The sequence below is a fragment of the Nuphar pumila genome, chromosome 9, assembly GCF_984573655.1.
Source record: "Nuphar pumila chromosome 9, dmNupPumi1.hap1.1, whole genome shotgun sequence".
NCBI classification, from domain to species: domain Eukaryota; kingdom Viridiplantae; phylum Streptophyta; class Magnoliopsida; order Nymphaeales; family Nymphaeaceae; genus Nuphar; species Nuphar pumila.
Genome location: NC_143257.1, coordinates 61,257,021 through 61,274,146, shown reverse-complemented (window position 1 = coordinate 61,274,146; position 17,126 = coordinate 61,257,021). Strand labels below are relative to the sequence as shown.

Here is a 17,126-nt window from a genome sequence, read left to right as displayed (position 1 = left end):
TATATTTTATTTTTAATGAGAAAACATGCACAGGTATCTAAATATAACATTTATGCTAAATAAGAAACATATATGGCATATTAGACACATGACAAATGCAAGGTCATCTACGTAGATGACTGAGAATGACTTTAGTGAAGTCACAAATATTCATAGAGATATGAACATAGGTGTTGGCAAGTGTATATGATATTATTTTAGGTAACCCCATGGATCAATGCCATCTTTAATGGCTGGCATCGATATGTTGAATGTAAGTGCAGAGGAATGCTAGGTGATATCTATCTGTTGTGAAGGTGAGGATACAGGTGAGTGCAATCTAAAGGTGAGGTATGACACAACAGTGCTTTAGCAGGGTGTATGCTGCAGGTGAAGTAATGGAAATATAGGCGGTCGTGTAACAATGGTGAAATGTAAGTGCAATGGTGCTGTAAAAAGTAACAGGTGTAATAAACATAATTTATGCAGGAAGTGTTGTATGTATGGAATGGGCAGCCAAGGAGGGCCATAGCAGCGCATGGGCATTGCTATAGATGTGCAGGTGACTACAGCAGTGCCAAGCACTACTGTAGATGGTGAGGGCTGAGGAAGGTGCTGTGATGATGTATGGGCTTCACTTTTTCCTCTACAGTTCCACAATACTCATTAAGGACAACAGCCATATGAACCTTCCTGATTCTGAGGTGAAATCTCAACGAATTCCAAACAAGCATTGAATGTTTGTATAAGACAAATGCTTGTTCTGCAGAAATATGGAACACACCACAACTTTGCAGACATTCTGGTTTCTCACAATGAGCCAGAACTTTTATATGTTATGCTTTTTCCCGAGTCATAGACAACAGTCGGATAGAATTGTTTGTGCATGGGAAAAATGCTTCAGGGTGATCACAGAAAGGTTTAAAAATCTGCAATAATGCTTTCATGTCCGCATCAAATTGCTTGATCCATGGCTAGAGAATTTTCATATGGCTCAAATGAAATATTGCTAAATATAAAGTGGTCCAATCCATTGACCATGCTTCTCCAGATATCAAGGAAATCTTTCAAATTTAAGCTCATGCTGAAATAGGTAAACCCCTATTGAAGGGCATCAAGTGCAGCAAGAAAAGTTGCAAAGATAGTTGGGAACTCATCAATATCATTTATTTCTTCCACATGATCCCATCGATTTTTTGCTTTGGAAATAGTCATAGCTTAAAGAGTCAAATTGCCGAAGAAGAAAAACCATTATTTCTGCAAGCCATTTTGTTTCAAATGCCTTCAATTGGTCCAACTCATATTGGAAAAAGCAACCAAGCGAATCTAAAGTATTCTTTGATAGGTCATAAAATTGTCAGCTGCACTCATCTCTAGAAAATATGTGTTATCACGCCATATCTCCAAAATAGATTCACAGTAGCGTGCAGCATTGATAGACCCAACAACCTTAATCAGGGAACTGTAATCAACAATATGGTCTGATGCCTCAACTTCTTCACTTTGCTGCCATAGGACGTCAACAAGCTGCAATAAAATTTGGGATGCAATAGATCTGATAAACTGAACAAACTTTCTTGATGTCCAATTGACTCCCTTGTTTGATATTAATCAACCACACGTTCTCCTTTTCAGCTCAATAGCTTTTCTTGACCATCCATCAATTCTATCTGGTTCCACATCTAGAACCAATCTAGCCAATCAGAAAATATGCTTATCATAGATACCATAGACGATATAGGAGATGTTGAGTTCTCCCATAATCTTTCAGAAGGCCTTAAAACCACTAGGTCTACAAGTGATTGCATCTGTTTATCAAATGAGATGACCAGATCGATGATATGGAGCCATGAGGTGTTCACCTCAACTGCCCCACCATTGACGTGATATCTGTCAGCAAGAATGGGCATCACATTCTTCTTCATGTAATTTGAAAGCATGTCTACCATAGACCGTGCTCATGCTTCCATGGCACTGAAACCTAATAACCTTGCTTTATCAATGAGAGGCTGCAAAGGATCATCGACACCATCAACAACATCCCGAGTGATCTTATAGACAAGAGCAAATATGAATTTTGGTTCATCAATCCATTTTAAGAAATAATGTTCTGCTCTTGAAGCAATAGGAGAAACTAATTCATCAATGGTCCAGAGGTGTTGATCAAGATGTATCTTGCAAGAGTCACGCAACTGATTTTTCCACTTTATATGAAACTGCTGAAAAGTACAAAGCGTAAGAAAGCTCCTCGAGTATCTTTTTTTTTTTTTTTACAATTCCATCCACTACAACAAGTGGGTTAGGAAAGTCACAATTTCTCCCCTTGTCAAGATTTGCTTTTTTAAGAGGAGGAGGCCATCCCATTGCTGCAAGGACAGGGCGATGAGCAGCAATAGCTTGAGGCCTCAAAACAGCCAGCACCCTATCGATCCTCAGATCAACAACTCGAAGGAGACGTGTCCACTGTGGCCTTGTTTCTGCCAGCCCAGTTAAAACATTCTCTATCTACTTGAGAACATCCACAACAAGCTGCAACCTTCCCAGCTTCCAATCAATATCATCTGAACTAGCAGCATTTGCAAGCATTGGGATCTGATTCACACACATTGGTGTCATAATTAGGCGCAATGTATCTTCAAGATCTCCAACCAACACTTCCAACTTCAAGGTGGTTTTGGCATAAATTCGAACATCATCAACTCTGCCAACTTCTTTAGCAAGCAATGGTAATTCCACTGCTAACATATTCGTAATCCTATTCAACTTTGCATCACCCATTTCATCTGGGTGGTGGCTAAAATCCTGTAATCTCACATTGACGTCATCAAGAATCCTCTCCATCTTAAAGGAATGAGAATTCCATGATGATAGCACCGCAGCAAGCTTCCTCCTTATGCCAAGAAGGTCGCGCTCCAAATCCAAGCACTCATTTTCCAATAGGGCGGCGATCGATGGGGCCTTAGCAACATCGTCCCGAAGAACGAAACTTGAATTCAAGAATGCTTTTAGAGATTGAGAGATGTCGTTGGCTGTAGCACGAGAGAATAGTTGGTGTTGCTACAAGCAACCCAACACAACTCAGGGGTGCGCCAATGGGGCCAAAAATAGGGAAAATCAAATGGAAGTCAATACTAAAAATAAGAATCAAAATAAACTCAAAGATTTGAAACCCAAATGAATCAATGATGCTATGGTGAAGCATCATTTGTTCCCATCGTGTCAGCAAAAAAAAAAGAAAAAGGCATCGAGGGCCCAATGCAAATCTTGAAACCGAAATGAGCATGAAAAAAAAATAGCCTACAGATGGGAAATCGTGTATGAGCAGGTAATGAAAACTCAGAAAATCAAGCTATAAATGTATGTCAAAATCTATAAAAATCAAATCATTTCATGAATCAAAGGTGAAAGGAGAGAGATACAGTGTTGGAATCGGGGATTCCATTTGCTGTAGCAATGGGAAGGGGGGTCATTCTTGTTACATACAGGTCGATCCCACCCATAATGCCATGAAGGGAAAAACCCAAAAACAAAATTAAAACAGAAAAATGTAATAATACGAAATTCCTGCAGAAAATCAAAGTAAAAGAAAGAGGGAGGAAACTTGTATATAGAAAAAAAAATCAGAGATGGATATAACCAGTAACAGGAATGGAAGGGAAAGAATCACTTACCTCCTGCTGCAGGGATTTCGACCGAGGGATGAGAGATCCTCTTATAACTCTGTAAATGAGGGGTTGATCTTTACAACTCGCAAGGGAAACTCCAGAGGGAGGGAAGAGGGATCAAGAGAAGAGTGATGTCGAGGTGAAGGATTGCTATAGGATTTCCTAGAAGAGGTATAATGGTGGGGTGAAGACGGTTGTCTCAAGGTTTCCCCTTTGTCCCTTTTTAAAGAAGAGGGTGGAAGAATCGGGAAGGGTTGATGGAGTTCGAGAGGGAGAGTGAGAGCCCGCCACTCTCCTGGCCATCCGGCCTCTTACGAAGGTTTCTCAAAGAGAATCCCTAAAGAAAATTTGCAATGGGGCCCTTTTGATTTAAAATATTTTATAAAAAGGGGGCTCCTTTCGAGAGTTTTCTAAAAAGTGATTCTTCATAAAAAGCGATTTTCAAAAAGGGGTTTTTAGAAAAGGATGTTTTAAAAAAGGAGGTTTTCAAAAACTATTTTTTTCTTTTCTATATTTTTTTATTTTTTTGTTCTTTTCTTCATTTTCTATATTTTTTTGGTATTTTTGAAATAAAGTTCTAAAGGAATTTTTTAAACTAAATTTACAAATATTTACAAAAGAAAGGTTTTCTGAGAGTTGGGGGTTATTTTGGGGAAATTTCATCAGAAAATGGGTTTACATCCGGATTTTGATGGAATATGTCAAGGTTTAAACCTTGAATCGAGAAATATATGACGATTGATCCAAACGGATACCGGAGGAATTGTCTGAGACTTTCAAAAGGTTATTTTGGTAATTTTGAGAATTTGGTTTAAAAATTGGATAACGAAGCTCAGATTTGGATTTTGACAATGAATCCAGATCCGAAATTGAGTCAGATATGTAAAATGGGTTTAATTTCAATAAAGTTTGAGAAATAAACTGGAATTTAGATTTAAAACTAACTCAATTACTTAGAAAATGGCATCAGAGGCAAAAAGGAAACATTTACATCATTTTGAAAAATTTGGGGTGTTCACAGATGCCCCTCTTTGCTACTAAGCCGGTTGAAAGCCGAGCTTAGTGGCAAAGAAAACACTCCAAATTTTAAAAAATGCCTCAGTCAACAGATCTGAACTGGGTGTGGAAGAATTATTTTGAAAACATGGCTTCACAGGCTTAAAACCTTATCCTGAATGGTTTTGGGGAGACGAAATCCTCGAAAATGATATGATTGAATAATAGAGATGAGGAAATTGTGATGGGACTTTGGGCGAAGATCTCGAAATGATGAAAGATAAGAATTTTGATCAAGTCTCATGGGTGAGACAAGATCAACTTTTTGGAATGACTCAGGTTTAGCCCTTAACTTGGATGAGACGAATATATCTCAAGATAACCTGAATGGGGAAAGGAATATATGAGCACTTTGAAGGGACATTTTTGGAAAAATGCCTCATGAGATGAAGCTCGAGTAGGATCCTATCCTGGATGGATATACAAAGCATGGCATTCTTGACAGAAAGAACCAGGATGGGACTGGAAGAAAACACCTCGTCAAAACGAGACTCAGGTTTAACCCAAACCTAAAAAAGGAAGATACCTCATGGCACGAGGTTCAGGCTTAACCCTTAACCTGAAGGGGACGACCAAAATGGAATCCTTGAATGGAGAAACCATAATGGGACCTTCGAAGTTTGGACGAACAAATCCGAAAGGGGTTTGCGAAAGGAGAAAAATAGGGTTCCCTAAAGTTTGAAAAAAGGGATGATTTTGGGTGTCTCATTGCTGAGACTGAAATAGCTTTTGAAATTAATGACCTCTCGCAGAAAATTCAGGTTTTGACCCTTAACCTGAGTGGGCACGTCCATATAGATTTCTTGAGTGAAGAAACCGTGATGGGACAAAAAGAGATACTTCTTCTGAATGAGGCAACTCTTCTGGAAGATATAAACAACGCTAGGTTGCATCAAAATGGATTTTGAATATTTATTTCATTTTTGGAATAGCTAGAAAATTTTGCCAATAAGATAAAATTGTAGTTGACTCAAACGCTTAAAAACGTGCACGTATGTGCGTAAGATATTCCCTCTTTTACCTAGAGTATTTCTTCCAACGATGTTAACTCTTTGGTCTTAAGAGTTAAATTCAAAATTTCAGCGCTGATGATTTTCTTCTTGGAAGCTATCCATTTCCTTGATATGAGAAGAGAAGAAATATTCTCAATTTCATAAAAGCAAGTAGTGAAAAGATATTGATAAAAAATATTTTTGCATAAGAAAAGATGATTTCTAGCAATTTTGGCAGTTTGATATCTGGGTGTTTTCCCATGATGATCCTTTTGCACTCTCTTTGAGTCATTGAGCTTCTTGGGTTTTTACATCATCCTTCATTTGGAGATGTCCTGACTTTTCTCTCTTTTTCAGGGAAGGGTACGTCACAAACTCCTTCATCTTGGAGATGTTCCGATCCTTCTTTTATCTCAGGAATTCTATTGATGATATTGGCTCAAAAGATCTTTAGATGATAGCAGAAATCAAATATCTTTTAGGGTTTGTCGGTAGGTTCATCACATTCGCCTTCATCTCGATGATGATCTGAACTTTCCCTGGAAGGATCCGTCACAAACTCCTTCATCTCGGAGATGATTCAAATCTTCTTTGGCCCCGGGGGTCTTTGAACACCCCAATTTTTTCAAAAGTTTGTAAATATTCCCCTTTTGCCCTTTATCTTCATTTTTTGGGTAATTGAGTCAGTTTTAAATCTAAATTCCATTTTATTTCTCAAGTTTTATTGAAATTAAATTCATTTTATATATCTGACTCAATTTCGGATCCGGATCCAGGTAAAAAGATCTAAATCTGAGCTTCGTTGTCCAATGTTTAAAATCAAATTCTCGAAATTTCCAAAATAACCTTTTGAAAAGCTCAGACAGTTCGTTCGGTATCCGTTTGGATCCATCAAATTGTATTTCTCAATTTGAGGTTTAAAACCTTAATATTTTCTCAAAACTTGGGACCAAACTCATTTTCTGAAGAAATTTTCCCAAAATAGCCTTGAAAACCTTCTTTTGTAAATATTTCCCAAAAATACAAATAAAAATAGTTTAAATCCTCGTTTTCTCATAAATTTTAAGGTTTTATTTCCGAAAATACCAAAAAATGGAAAATGTAAAAGAAAAAAAAATTATATATCCAACAAAAATCGGTTTTTGAGAAAACCTCTTTTTGAAAATATCCCTTTTAAAGAAAAAAACCTTTTTTAGAAAAATCCGGTAAAGGAGCCTTTTTTTTAAATTTTCGTGAAAAGTCTGAAGGGCCTCGTAAAAAAACATCTTTTAGGGTTTTCTCGCAAGGGGTTGAAGGCAAAAAGATTTTTTTTCCCTTCTTCCTCTCCACCTTCTTCCTCAATCGCACTCTCAAACCCTCTCACAATCTCAAACCCCTTTTTGCCACTGAAACCCTTAACCGCAGGCAGCTACCCTCCGGAAGCCTCCATGGCTACAAACAGCATCGCACGCCCCCATGTGCGTTCCTCCATCACCAGAACCTTCTTCCACATTCCTCATCCGTCCATCCACCTTGGTCCAAACTCTCAAAAACCCTCGATCGCCAACAGCCTGGCACGCTTCATTTCTCCAGCTTCGATTGCCAACGACGCACAACCTTCTCACCTCAGCCATCGATCTGCAACTGAAGGATGCTCCTTCTCGAACCTTCGTTTTCCCCTATAAGAGGAGTGACGCATGGAAGAAAGGGGGAGAAGAAAAAAAGAAAAAAAAAATGAAACAACCTTTCGTGTCGATCTTCACCAGAGCTTTTAAGAATCATCCACTTTTCCCTTTTTAATTCCATCTCGGCTCTCATCATCAGGGGCCGACCTACCATTCTCTTTCTTTCATTGCCTCAAGTTTTCTTATCCATTATCAACACCGCAACCACAAAAATCCATCAAGGAAAGAGGAAAACCCATCTATCGGTGCCATTCTTTCCAATACATCTCCCTGCAAAAGCTGAAGAGCAGCATCCCAAGGCAAGAGCTTCCCATCTCACAATATCAAGCGGTTGGTTTTGCCCCTTCAAGCCATCACAGGTCGACCTTCCATCAAGAAGAATTGCAGGTGAATAACTGTGCCTTTTTCCTTTTGAACCTTCCTAAAAAAACAAAAAACTGCTACTTCGCTTATACTGTACTTCATCTTTTCTGATCCTCGTTGGTTTTGTCTTATTTTATTCTTTTTTTTTTACATTAAGGCATCTCTGTAGCACCGTTTTGCTCATAGCAAGATTGATCTACAGACATGCGATAGCAATAGGGATGAGTCCATCATCCCAACACTTTTTCTCTCTTTTCTGCAGTTTATTTCACGTTTTCATTCATGTAATGCTAAATCCCTTAAAACCCATTCATGCCTACATGAGAAAACATCGTTGATATCCATTCACCATCTTGATATTTTTTTTGTCTCCGTTTTCTTGGTGATTTGCTTTGGTTCCATGGTATTGAATATATGTTTAGATAGGTGTTCTTCTTAGAATGTTTATTTTTTATTCATATCCGAGTTTAGTAATCGATTTGTATTGATCATTTACTACTATTGGAACTCCTGTTTATGCTATTCTCCCTTTATGATCTGTCATACCAATTTCTTTTGCTAGTCCCCATTTGCGTATTTTACAGTCCTGCCTGTTGTTTCTCTGTTATGTATTTCTTTGTTGTTGCTTTGTTCCACTTGTTTCGATATGCAGGATAGCTGACTGTAAAAACGTAGAGGTAACTTAACGATCTCTGTAAGTTGTCTGTGCGAAGAGTTCTTTTCTTTATGTTAAAAAAAAAAAGAGAAAGAAACGTTTACATGGCTGTGTGCCTGGGGTCACCCTCCAAGGGGGGTTGAAGACATGAACGAATGTAAAATCAGGTTCAGTTAAGAGTTCAGATGTCCGAACAATCTCATAAGAATGGAATGACTATTTGCACTTTCCTTTATGAGTTCCTGAGAATGTGATCATCGAAAGATACCCGGATGAAAGGATCACACAGTTGAGAATCATGGGCAGGATTCTTAAATCTTTTGCATTATTTGCGAAAAACCTTTACAGTCACCACAGCTTTCAGAGAAAATTATCATGTAGTCGGCTGAAGGGCTGGACCTCGGTTCAGAAGATTTCGTTCTTGTCTAGTCCCTACTTCTGGTTTAAATCATCACAGTCAACATGGTATCACTAAGGAAGCCCAGTTGGTGTTATCCATTTGGAGTAAAAGATGATTGAGCAAAGAGGACCTACGTCAAGCATGTTTTGAAAAGGTGCCTTTGATTTGCATATCATTTGCTCTGAATCTCATCCCTGTATATATTCCACCTTGGTTTTTCTGCATCTCAGCAAACACTGGGGTCAATGATGTATCTGCAAGTGATGTTCGCAACTTTGCTCGGCTAAAAAAACTTTTCCTGTGAATTGACGTGCATTCATTCCCAGTATGTAGAGGTAGAAAATCATCGCTAAGATCCTTCCTCGATCTCACTGCAACCATCAAAATCAGCTAGGAGTAGTCTATCTTGACATTTATCATTATATTTTCTTTTACAATACCTGCCATAGTCATTCCATATACAGGTTGTTGCCTGTTTTCAGTCATCGGTAAAAGGTATTGTATATTATCTTGGGAGTTTGAGTTAATTGCCGAAATCAGGTGGTCTTGAATAAAAGGGTAAAATTAGCTCAATTCTCGTTGGGGCACCAAAGAGGTGGAAAATCCTCCGAAATCATTAATACAGATACATCCACAGGTAAGGTGACTTCCCTGAGAGAATCTCCATTGGCAGGTGCAGTTTTGTCCAGTTTGGGAGCAGAATGTTCTGTTGAGAGGACTGCCCGATACATCTCTGATAAAGGTGGTGCCTTGACAACATCCCAGGCATTAATTGATATAGTCGAAATCATCGAGGAATGGGTCTTTCCCTGCAGACATATATATGCGTTAAATTGTGAATATTGTTCTATACAAAACTGACCTTCTAAAGAATATTTTCTTTTCTTTCATATAGGCATCATCAACTGACTATTAATATTGATTACAGGTATGGCTTTTCATTACTAACTACCTGATCGTGGGGTTGATCTTTCGGTTAAAGCAGCAAAAGGTATACCAGCATCCATTCGGTTGCACCCCTCCCTTTTTGCAGCGATTCCAGCAGCCAGTTGAAATCCAAGAAGCTGCTAAAATCCTAACATCGATCATTGATGGAAGCAAGCAAAATTCTGGGGCCCTATTCCTGATAATCGTGATGGCTGTATGAACCTCAGGGACATGCTCGAGATGTATAGACTAAAAATTCCCAATGAAAGGAGATAATTGCTCTGATGGACATGATTTGCTGATGGAACTCTTCTTACTAGGAGCTGGAATATCGAATCATCTTTTGCTTCATCAGATACAGTAAAAACTGCAAAATCCTACAGCTATCGAAAATCATTGTGAAATCTGGAAATCCGAGGCCTTGAGCCTCCCAAAATCGGTGTCAGAACAATGCGCCTTCGTACTAGCTGGAACTTGGCCAGATTCATTCTACATAATACCTATAGTGGTTCTGCCTTTGTTAGCTACACCCCAATGTGAGTTATATTGCATGTGCCCATTTGCATGTGTCAATTGTATTATATATGTCAGTTTGTATATATTAACTGCATTTTTTTTTTAGTATTAGTTTGTATACACAACTACACCACTGATTGTCAAATGAAGGTGTCACTCAGCACCTACATGAGGCATACAGTGAATTTGGTGTCTTTCTCTGCGCCTGTATATTCATTACATGTTATCCATAGCACAACACTTTCCTGCACGTTGCATATTAACAGCAACTGCTGCGTTTGCATGTTACCTTTGGCATTTTCCACTCCAACTTCAGCACCCCTTACCTTCCAATCCGCACCAGCTACTGCTCTGGATGTCTCAACAGCACTATGCTGTTGCCCATTCCCAAGTATTGTAAGATATCATAAGGCTGAAAATTTTCAGAGAGATATTATGATCTCTCTTCTTTACGGCAGTTCACCAAAAGAACTGTCCTAAAACTTTGATTTCTCACAATGGTTCACCAAGGAAGTTACTATGTGTTCCTCATTCCCTATAGTGATTCATCATGAACTATATGGCCATCACATTTCACAATGGCCCATCTTGGACTATCTCAGTCCCTACTTTCACTTGTTGCATCTGATCATGGCAGTAGCTATATATATGTGCATATGTTCATATACCTATATACATAGATCTATACTTATATATATACATATATGTGTATAGATCTACACGCATGTACATATGTACATAGATATATATATTATTTTTATCTTTCCATGCTTTTAAACATATGAGCATTTTGTTTCTTTTAAATCCATGTAATGTATGTAAATTCTCTTCCCTTCCTTTTTTTTTTACTAACCGAGTGTTTTGCAGGAAATATGTGGAAAATATCATTACTTGGGATTTGTGTTTTTGATTTCAAGTGCATTGTAATAGTTAGATATAATGAAAATCTTTACATTTCTAGTTTTTAGATAGAATGAATGAGCATTGTAAATATCATGAATTGCTTGTTTTCATGCATTTTGCCTTTACTTCCCAAAGTCTCACCATGGTAAAACACGAATGGCACGTGCACCATTTCATAAGAGATAATCAAATCCTAAGTTGATGATTTACATCAATGGCCATAGTCAGGATGTAAACAAAATTTAGGATTTTTATCTTTTATAAAATAACACTGGATCCACACTGGATCTGTTTTCAAAATTCATCATATTTTCCTTAAATATTTTTCTCTTTTTATCAGAATTTAACTTAAAATTAACTCAAAATATATACCAATGGCCATAGTCAGAGTATATTGAGAGTTCATTTTATTTTAAATTCTATAAAAGCACCAAATGTATTTCATTCTTCTCTTGAATTTAAATATAGATTATTATATAATACATTCAATGACCATAGTCAAGGATGTATTATATCTTCAATCTTGTTTTAATTCATTTAAAGAATGGAATAGCTTTTCAAAAATCCAAAATTTTAAATTCTTTAAATTCATTCATCATTTAGGACAGAACTACATCATATTTTCAAAATTCCTTTTTCAAAAACTCCAAGTGATGTAAATATCTTCCTCAATCTATCTTCAATTCTCATAAAATCCAATCCATCCTTTCATTTTTCAAGTCCTATTTCATTTTCTAATCTCAAAGTTCAATTTAACTTTGAGATTTCAAATTCATTTTCCATTCAAAATACAAATCAGATATCAAAGTTCAATTTGACTTTGAAATTCCAAATTCATTTTATATTCAAAATTCCAATAAAACTCAAAGTTAAATTTAACTTTGAGATTCTTGATTCATTTTCTAAAGTTCCAAATTCAAACATCAAAATTCAAGGTCTAATTTGACTTCGAAATTCATCTATATATTCAAGATTCAATTTCTAAATTCAATTGGAAATTCTGATTCATCTCCTGATCCCAAATTCTAACTTCAAAATTTAAAAGTCCAATTTGACTTTGAAAATCCATTTGTATATCCAAAATTCAAAGTCCAAATTGACTTTGAAATTCATTTGTATATCCAAAATTCAAAATCTAAATGAAATTTCAAAGTTCAAATTAACTTTGAAACTTCTGATTCATCTTCAAATTCAAAACCAAGTTCATCTTTCAAATCCAAAATCAAAGTTTGAGATTGTTCCTGAATCTCAAAAGCTTGGCCTTTTCTAAGTTTTAAATTCAATCTGGGTTTTCAAAACCCAGATGCATACTCAAAAGTCCCATTTTGGACTTTCAAAAAACTCAAATCCAAAATTAGATCAACTTGAATCCAGTTTTCTAAATACAAATCTACTTTGGATCTCAGACTTCAGATCCAAAATCCATCTTAGGGTCCAGAATCCAACTTTACCTTGGATCTCAGATTACAGATCCAAGATCCATTCTAGGATCTAGAACCCAATTCTACTTTGGATCTCAGACTTCAGATCCAATTCCATTTTAGGATCCAGAACTCAACTATCTCAGACTTCAGATCCAAATCCATTTAGGGTCCAGAATCCAATTCCAATTTTGATCTCAAATTTCAAATCCTAAATCCATTTTAAGATCCAATTCTATTTCTAATTTTAGATTTCAAATCCAATTCCACTTACAGATCACATCTGAATTTCTTAAAATTCATCTCTATTTTTAAATACCATTTCTCAGATCCATTCTAAATTTCAAACTTCAAAATCTAAATTTAATTCCATCTCAAGTATTCATTTCCTTTCCTAAATTCAAGTTCAAGATTCAAAGTCCATTTCTGACTTTGAAACTTCATTTTCTTTCATTTTCAAAGCTTCAAGTCATTCTTTCTCAAAATCAAGATTTATTCTTCCCACTCTGATTTACTTCAAAGACTTAGAATTTCTCTGATCTATCTCAAGTTCTAAGTTAGATTCAATCATTTCTTCACTCCTTTGTCAAGTTCATCTCAGAATACTTGGAAATTTTCAAAACATTTTTCAAAAAGAGCATACATCCCTGCATTGCACAAGTATGATTCTTTGTGTATTTAGAGTTAGAATAAATTCTTAGATTATATTTAGGCAAAGCAAAAGGCATAGATTCAATCCTTGGTTCGATTACCACTGGTAAAGGCGCCAGGAACGATCGAACCTCGTACCGACGAGTGAATCCCGTCTTTCCATTTTTCCCGCAAATTTTCAAAACGGAGGCGAGTTAAATTTCTAAATAATTTCAAATTAAGGTCAAGTGAGACCCCGCAAAAGAGTTCCTCTTCTCTCTTTCTTTTCTCTTCTCTCTTCTTTTTCTCTCTTTTATTTTTCTCCCCTCAAAAAGGAGGAAAATAGAGGTTAGAAAAGGAAAAGGGAAGGAAGAGAGACAAACCACAAGAGAGGAAAAATTTTGCGATGATCATAGATTTGGCGACCGTGATGGGACCTCATCTCCATCAGGTCGAATTATGCCTTTGCTTTGCTTTAAATATTTTCTAAAGTATTTATTCTTCTATGTGAGCTTCATTTCCATGCAAAACCTTAGGAGCCTAGACTCTGTCCTAAGCTGACATCATTTGCATATAGGATCTAAGTATGGTTTGGTAGGACCATATTGAGGAGATTATATCCATGTTCACATTAGATTTAGGGTTTAAATACAACTCTCCTCAATTCTATGGATTGAATGCAAACAATGTATGCAAGTGTATGCTTCTCTTCATTTTAATCTATCTCTTTTAGGACTTGCATTAGAGCCTTCTGATTTTATTGCATGTTGATCATATTTTGAAAACATTCCTACCTTTATTGTCCCGGTCTTCACGTTGTTGGGCTGTCTCACTGAACCATAGTTCGGGAGAGAGCCTCACAACTGGACCACTTATTTGGGTTCGCGCCCCCCTACCACGTACCTAAGGGCCATAGTTCGAGGTATATCGGTAGGTGCTCAAGGATGTTGGGAAGCCTTTACCTTAGAACCAGAGAGATATCTTATATGCCATGTACTTCGAGCTTCGGCTTGAGTATATTGGCGTACCTTGATTGGAATCAGATGATCTGAACCATAGAGTTAGGATTAAGGTCCTACAAGTTATTTCAAATATTGCATTTTAGAGTCAGCCTTTAGGGAGTGCTGTGTGTGCATCCTTGTTTGTGCAGCTATGATTGTGTAATATTTCCTTGTATTCTTCTGTATATATCAAAGCTTCTTCAAAACCCTGGGTGTACTATTCAAAATTTCCCTCTATTTTCAAAAACCCCAGGTGTATATTTTTCCTTTACCTACATTCTTTTCTCTTTTGTGTCAAAAATTTTCTTAAAAGCCCTGGAAAGTCTTTTCCTAAAGTCCCTTGATCTTTCAAAAAATTTCAGGATTTGTGTCTATCCTCTTCTTTCATCAAAGTCTATCCGTAAGTCTTGCATTCTATCTGATTCCCTTCCTCTTTTGCCACAATATCATTCCGATGGCGTTTGAATCTCCTGATGCTATCGTTCCCAGGGATCATGTCTTCTATCAAATAAATGATGGAACCCCAGATCATCGGGTCATCCAGTCTTGTTCCTTCTTCCCTCGGTGGTACTATTCTTGGTTCGCCACCTTCTCACGTATATTCCCAAACCACTTGGATGATTGTGGATTGGAGATGGCATCGGCAGTTGGCAAGCGAACCATCAACGGCAGTCTAATTCAAGCTATGGTAGAACGATGGAATCCATGTACCTGCACATTTTGGTTTCCATGGGGAGAGATGACTCTGCTAATGGATGAGTTCAGTGACATCATGGGATTGTCAGAGCCAGCTGGTCAGCCAGACGACCCGGTCGAGCAGCAGTTCCTGATCAATGTCAAAGAGATAGATGTTCGAGAAGCATTGGCCAGAGTTACGGGGAGCAGATCTTGGCCTCTCACGGAGATCAACGGGAGTCAGTTCATTGATCTGTTCGGACTCTATCGCAAGTATGGGGCCTATAAAGAAGTTGATACCTTGTCTCGAGCATCGATGGAAAGAATTCAGCATGCCATGGTCCTATGCACAGTGGGACTAGCATTCTTTCAGGATGGTCAGAATTTCATTGATGTCAAAGTCGCCCAACTCTTTCGAAGATGGGGGAGCAAGCAAACCCGTCAACTTTCGGTGTCCATGGCAGCTCTAGCCTTTCTCTACAGAGGCTTAGCCCGTTTCGCCCTCGGAGAGACCATCTTGGTGGAAGGATGCATGTATGCCTTGCAGTCGTGGTTCCTGCGACATGTACCGTCAAAAGCTAGTTCCTTCAGGTTCAACAGCAAGAAGTCGAAATCTATTGATCAATATTGAGCCTTGATCGAGAGTCTGCACCAGGAAGAGATCCTCTGGGACTATTTTGACAGACGAGAATCAGTTCCTCGCTACACTTATGCTCATAGCAAGCGATACAGATTGCTTGGCCCTTTCTTCTGCGTCGACTATCAGTCAGAGAGGTGTCTCAGACAGTTCTCGCAGCAGCAGATTCGTGTCAACACTCGCTTCCCGATGGGCCGCATGCCAGAATTCGATCTGCTGTCGGATCAGTGGTCTGGGGCATACCACGTCACCAAATACACTTGGGACTCCTTTATTCCTTTATCTATATTTTCTGGTCCTAATGTATCATCAGAATATCGAGAATGGTGGCAAATTGTCTGCCCACCTTCTCTTTGTATTTAAATTTTGTCATCAATAAAAATGCAACTTTTTGTTCTGATAGAAAGCTCTTTATGGCCAAAATTTTAATTTGTTTTATATAGTCACAATCCTCGTGACGACCTCATCCCTAGTGATGAGACTTCTTTCTTCGATTATCTCTCATCATGATGGACGACCTCGCCTAGGTCATAAGGCACATTTTTGTTGCCGCAAAATGGTGACTCAATTATCGTAAAATTTGTGATGACCCAATCCCTGGTAATGGGATAACTTGTCTAAATTGTCTATCAATTTCTTCTTTCATGTCTTTTTCTCAAAAGGTCGCATTTTCAAAAATTCCTCTAGATTCTAACCATTCCCCTATTTTCTGCAGAAATCATCTGGCATTGTCAAAATGGTTCAAACCAGAGCTGGAAAAGAAACTGCTCCTCAGCACAGTGACAGTGAAATCGAAGCGATGAATTCTCCAAAATCGGTCAGAGGGCAGAATCAGAACCAAACAGATGATATAGATCCTGCCATGTATAACCTGTTCAAAAGAATGATGACCAGAATGATGTCAGAACAGGCTGATGCCAATCAGAAGGAGGTTGCTCCAAAAAGCAAGCCAAAGAAGAAGACTGTAAAGAAACCAGTCAGGATCATCAGGAAGAAAGTCCAGCCTGACACCACTTCTGAAGAAACAGAATCAGTTGAAGAGGAGTCAGAAGAAGAAGAACAATTTGTTTTTCATCAGAATCCCCCGCAACTTGTAAAGACTACTGCAGAGCCCGAATCAATAAACAAGCCCATTCCGGCTAATGATCCAATGCAAGAGAAGATGAAAGAAATGAATCGGGCCATCAAGGATATCCAGGCTAAAAGAAAGGGCAAGCAGACCTACTCCGGTGAAGATTTTTACAATGGCCTAGATGGAGATGACAATCTGGAAAATCTCCCTCGCAAGTTCCTTAAGTTCGACGAAACGAGCAACCCTAAGGCTCATTTGGCCACTTTCTATGCTGAATGCAGCCATTTCAGGAAAGACAATCGGGCATTATTCATTTGCTTTCCTCGCAGCCTAGAGGGTGTAGCAGCCAGGTGGTATGCAGACCACATTAATCCTATCGAACTACGAGAGTTCGATAAAGTTGTTAACTTGTTCATTGAGCGCTTCATGTTCAATGTTGAAGCCTCACCAACCCTTAACCATCTGTACAACTTAAAACAGAATGAGAATGAGAAAGCCAGCGAATTCATCCACAGGTGGAGAAGCACGTGTAATAGAATGAAGGTTCCCATCCCAGAGGAGCATGCCCTA

At 38.0% G+C, this 17,126-nt stretch overlaps 1 protein-coding gene across 1 annotated transcript; it reads right to left on the bottom strand.

Annotated features, from left to right (window-relative positions):
* Positions 1-1,305: 1,305 nt before the first annotated feature.
* LOC149828609 (RINT1-like protein MAG2L) lies at positions 1,306-7,305 on the bottom strand. Its single transcript, XM_090017097.1, has 6 exons — positions 7,105-7,305; positions 2,489-3,036; positions 2,254-2,401; positions 1,969-2,171; positions 1,707-1,869; positions 1,306-1,506 (listed from the first exon to the last, which is right to left on the bottom strand). The coding sequence occupies exons 1-6, from the start codon at positions 7,303-7,305 to the stop codon at positions 1,306-1,308; spliced, it is 1,464 nt and encodes a 487-aa protein (XP_089873223.1).
* Between the last annotated feature and the right edge of the window lie 9,821 nt (positions 7,306-17,126).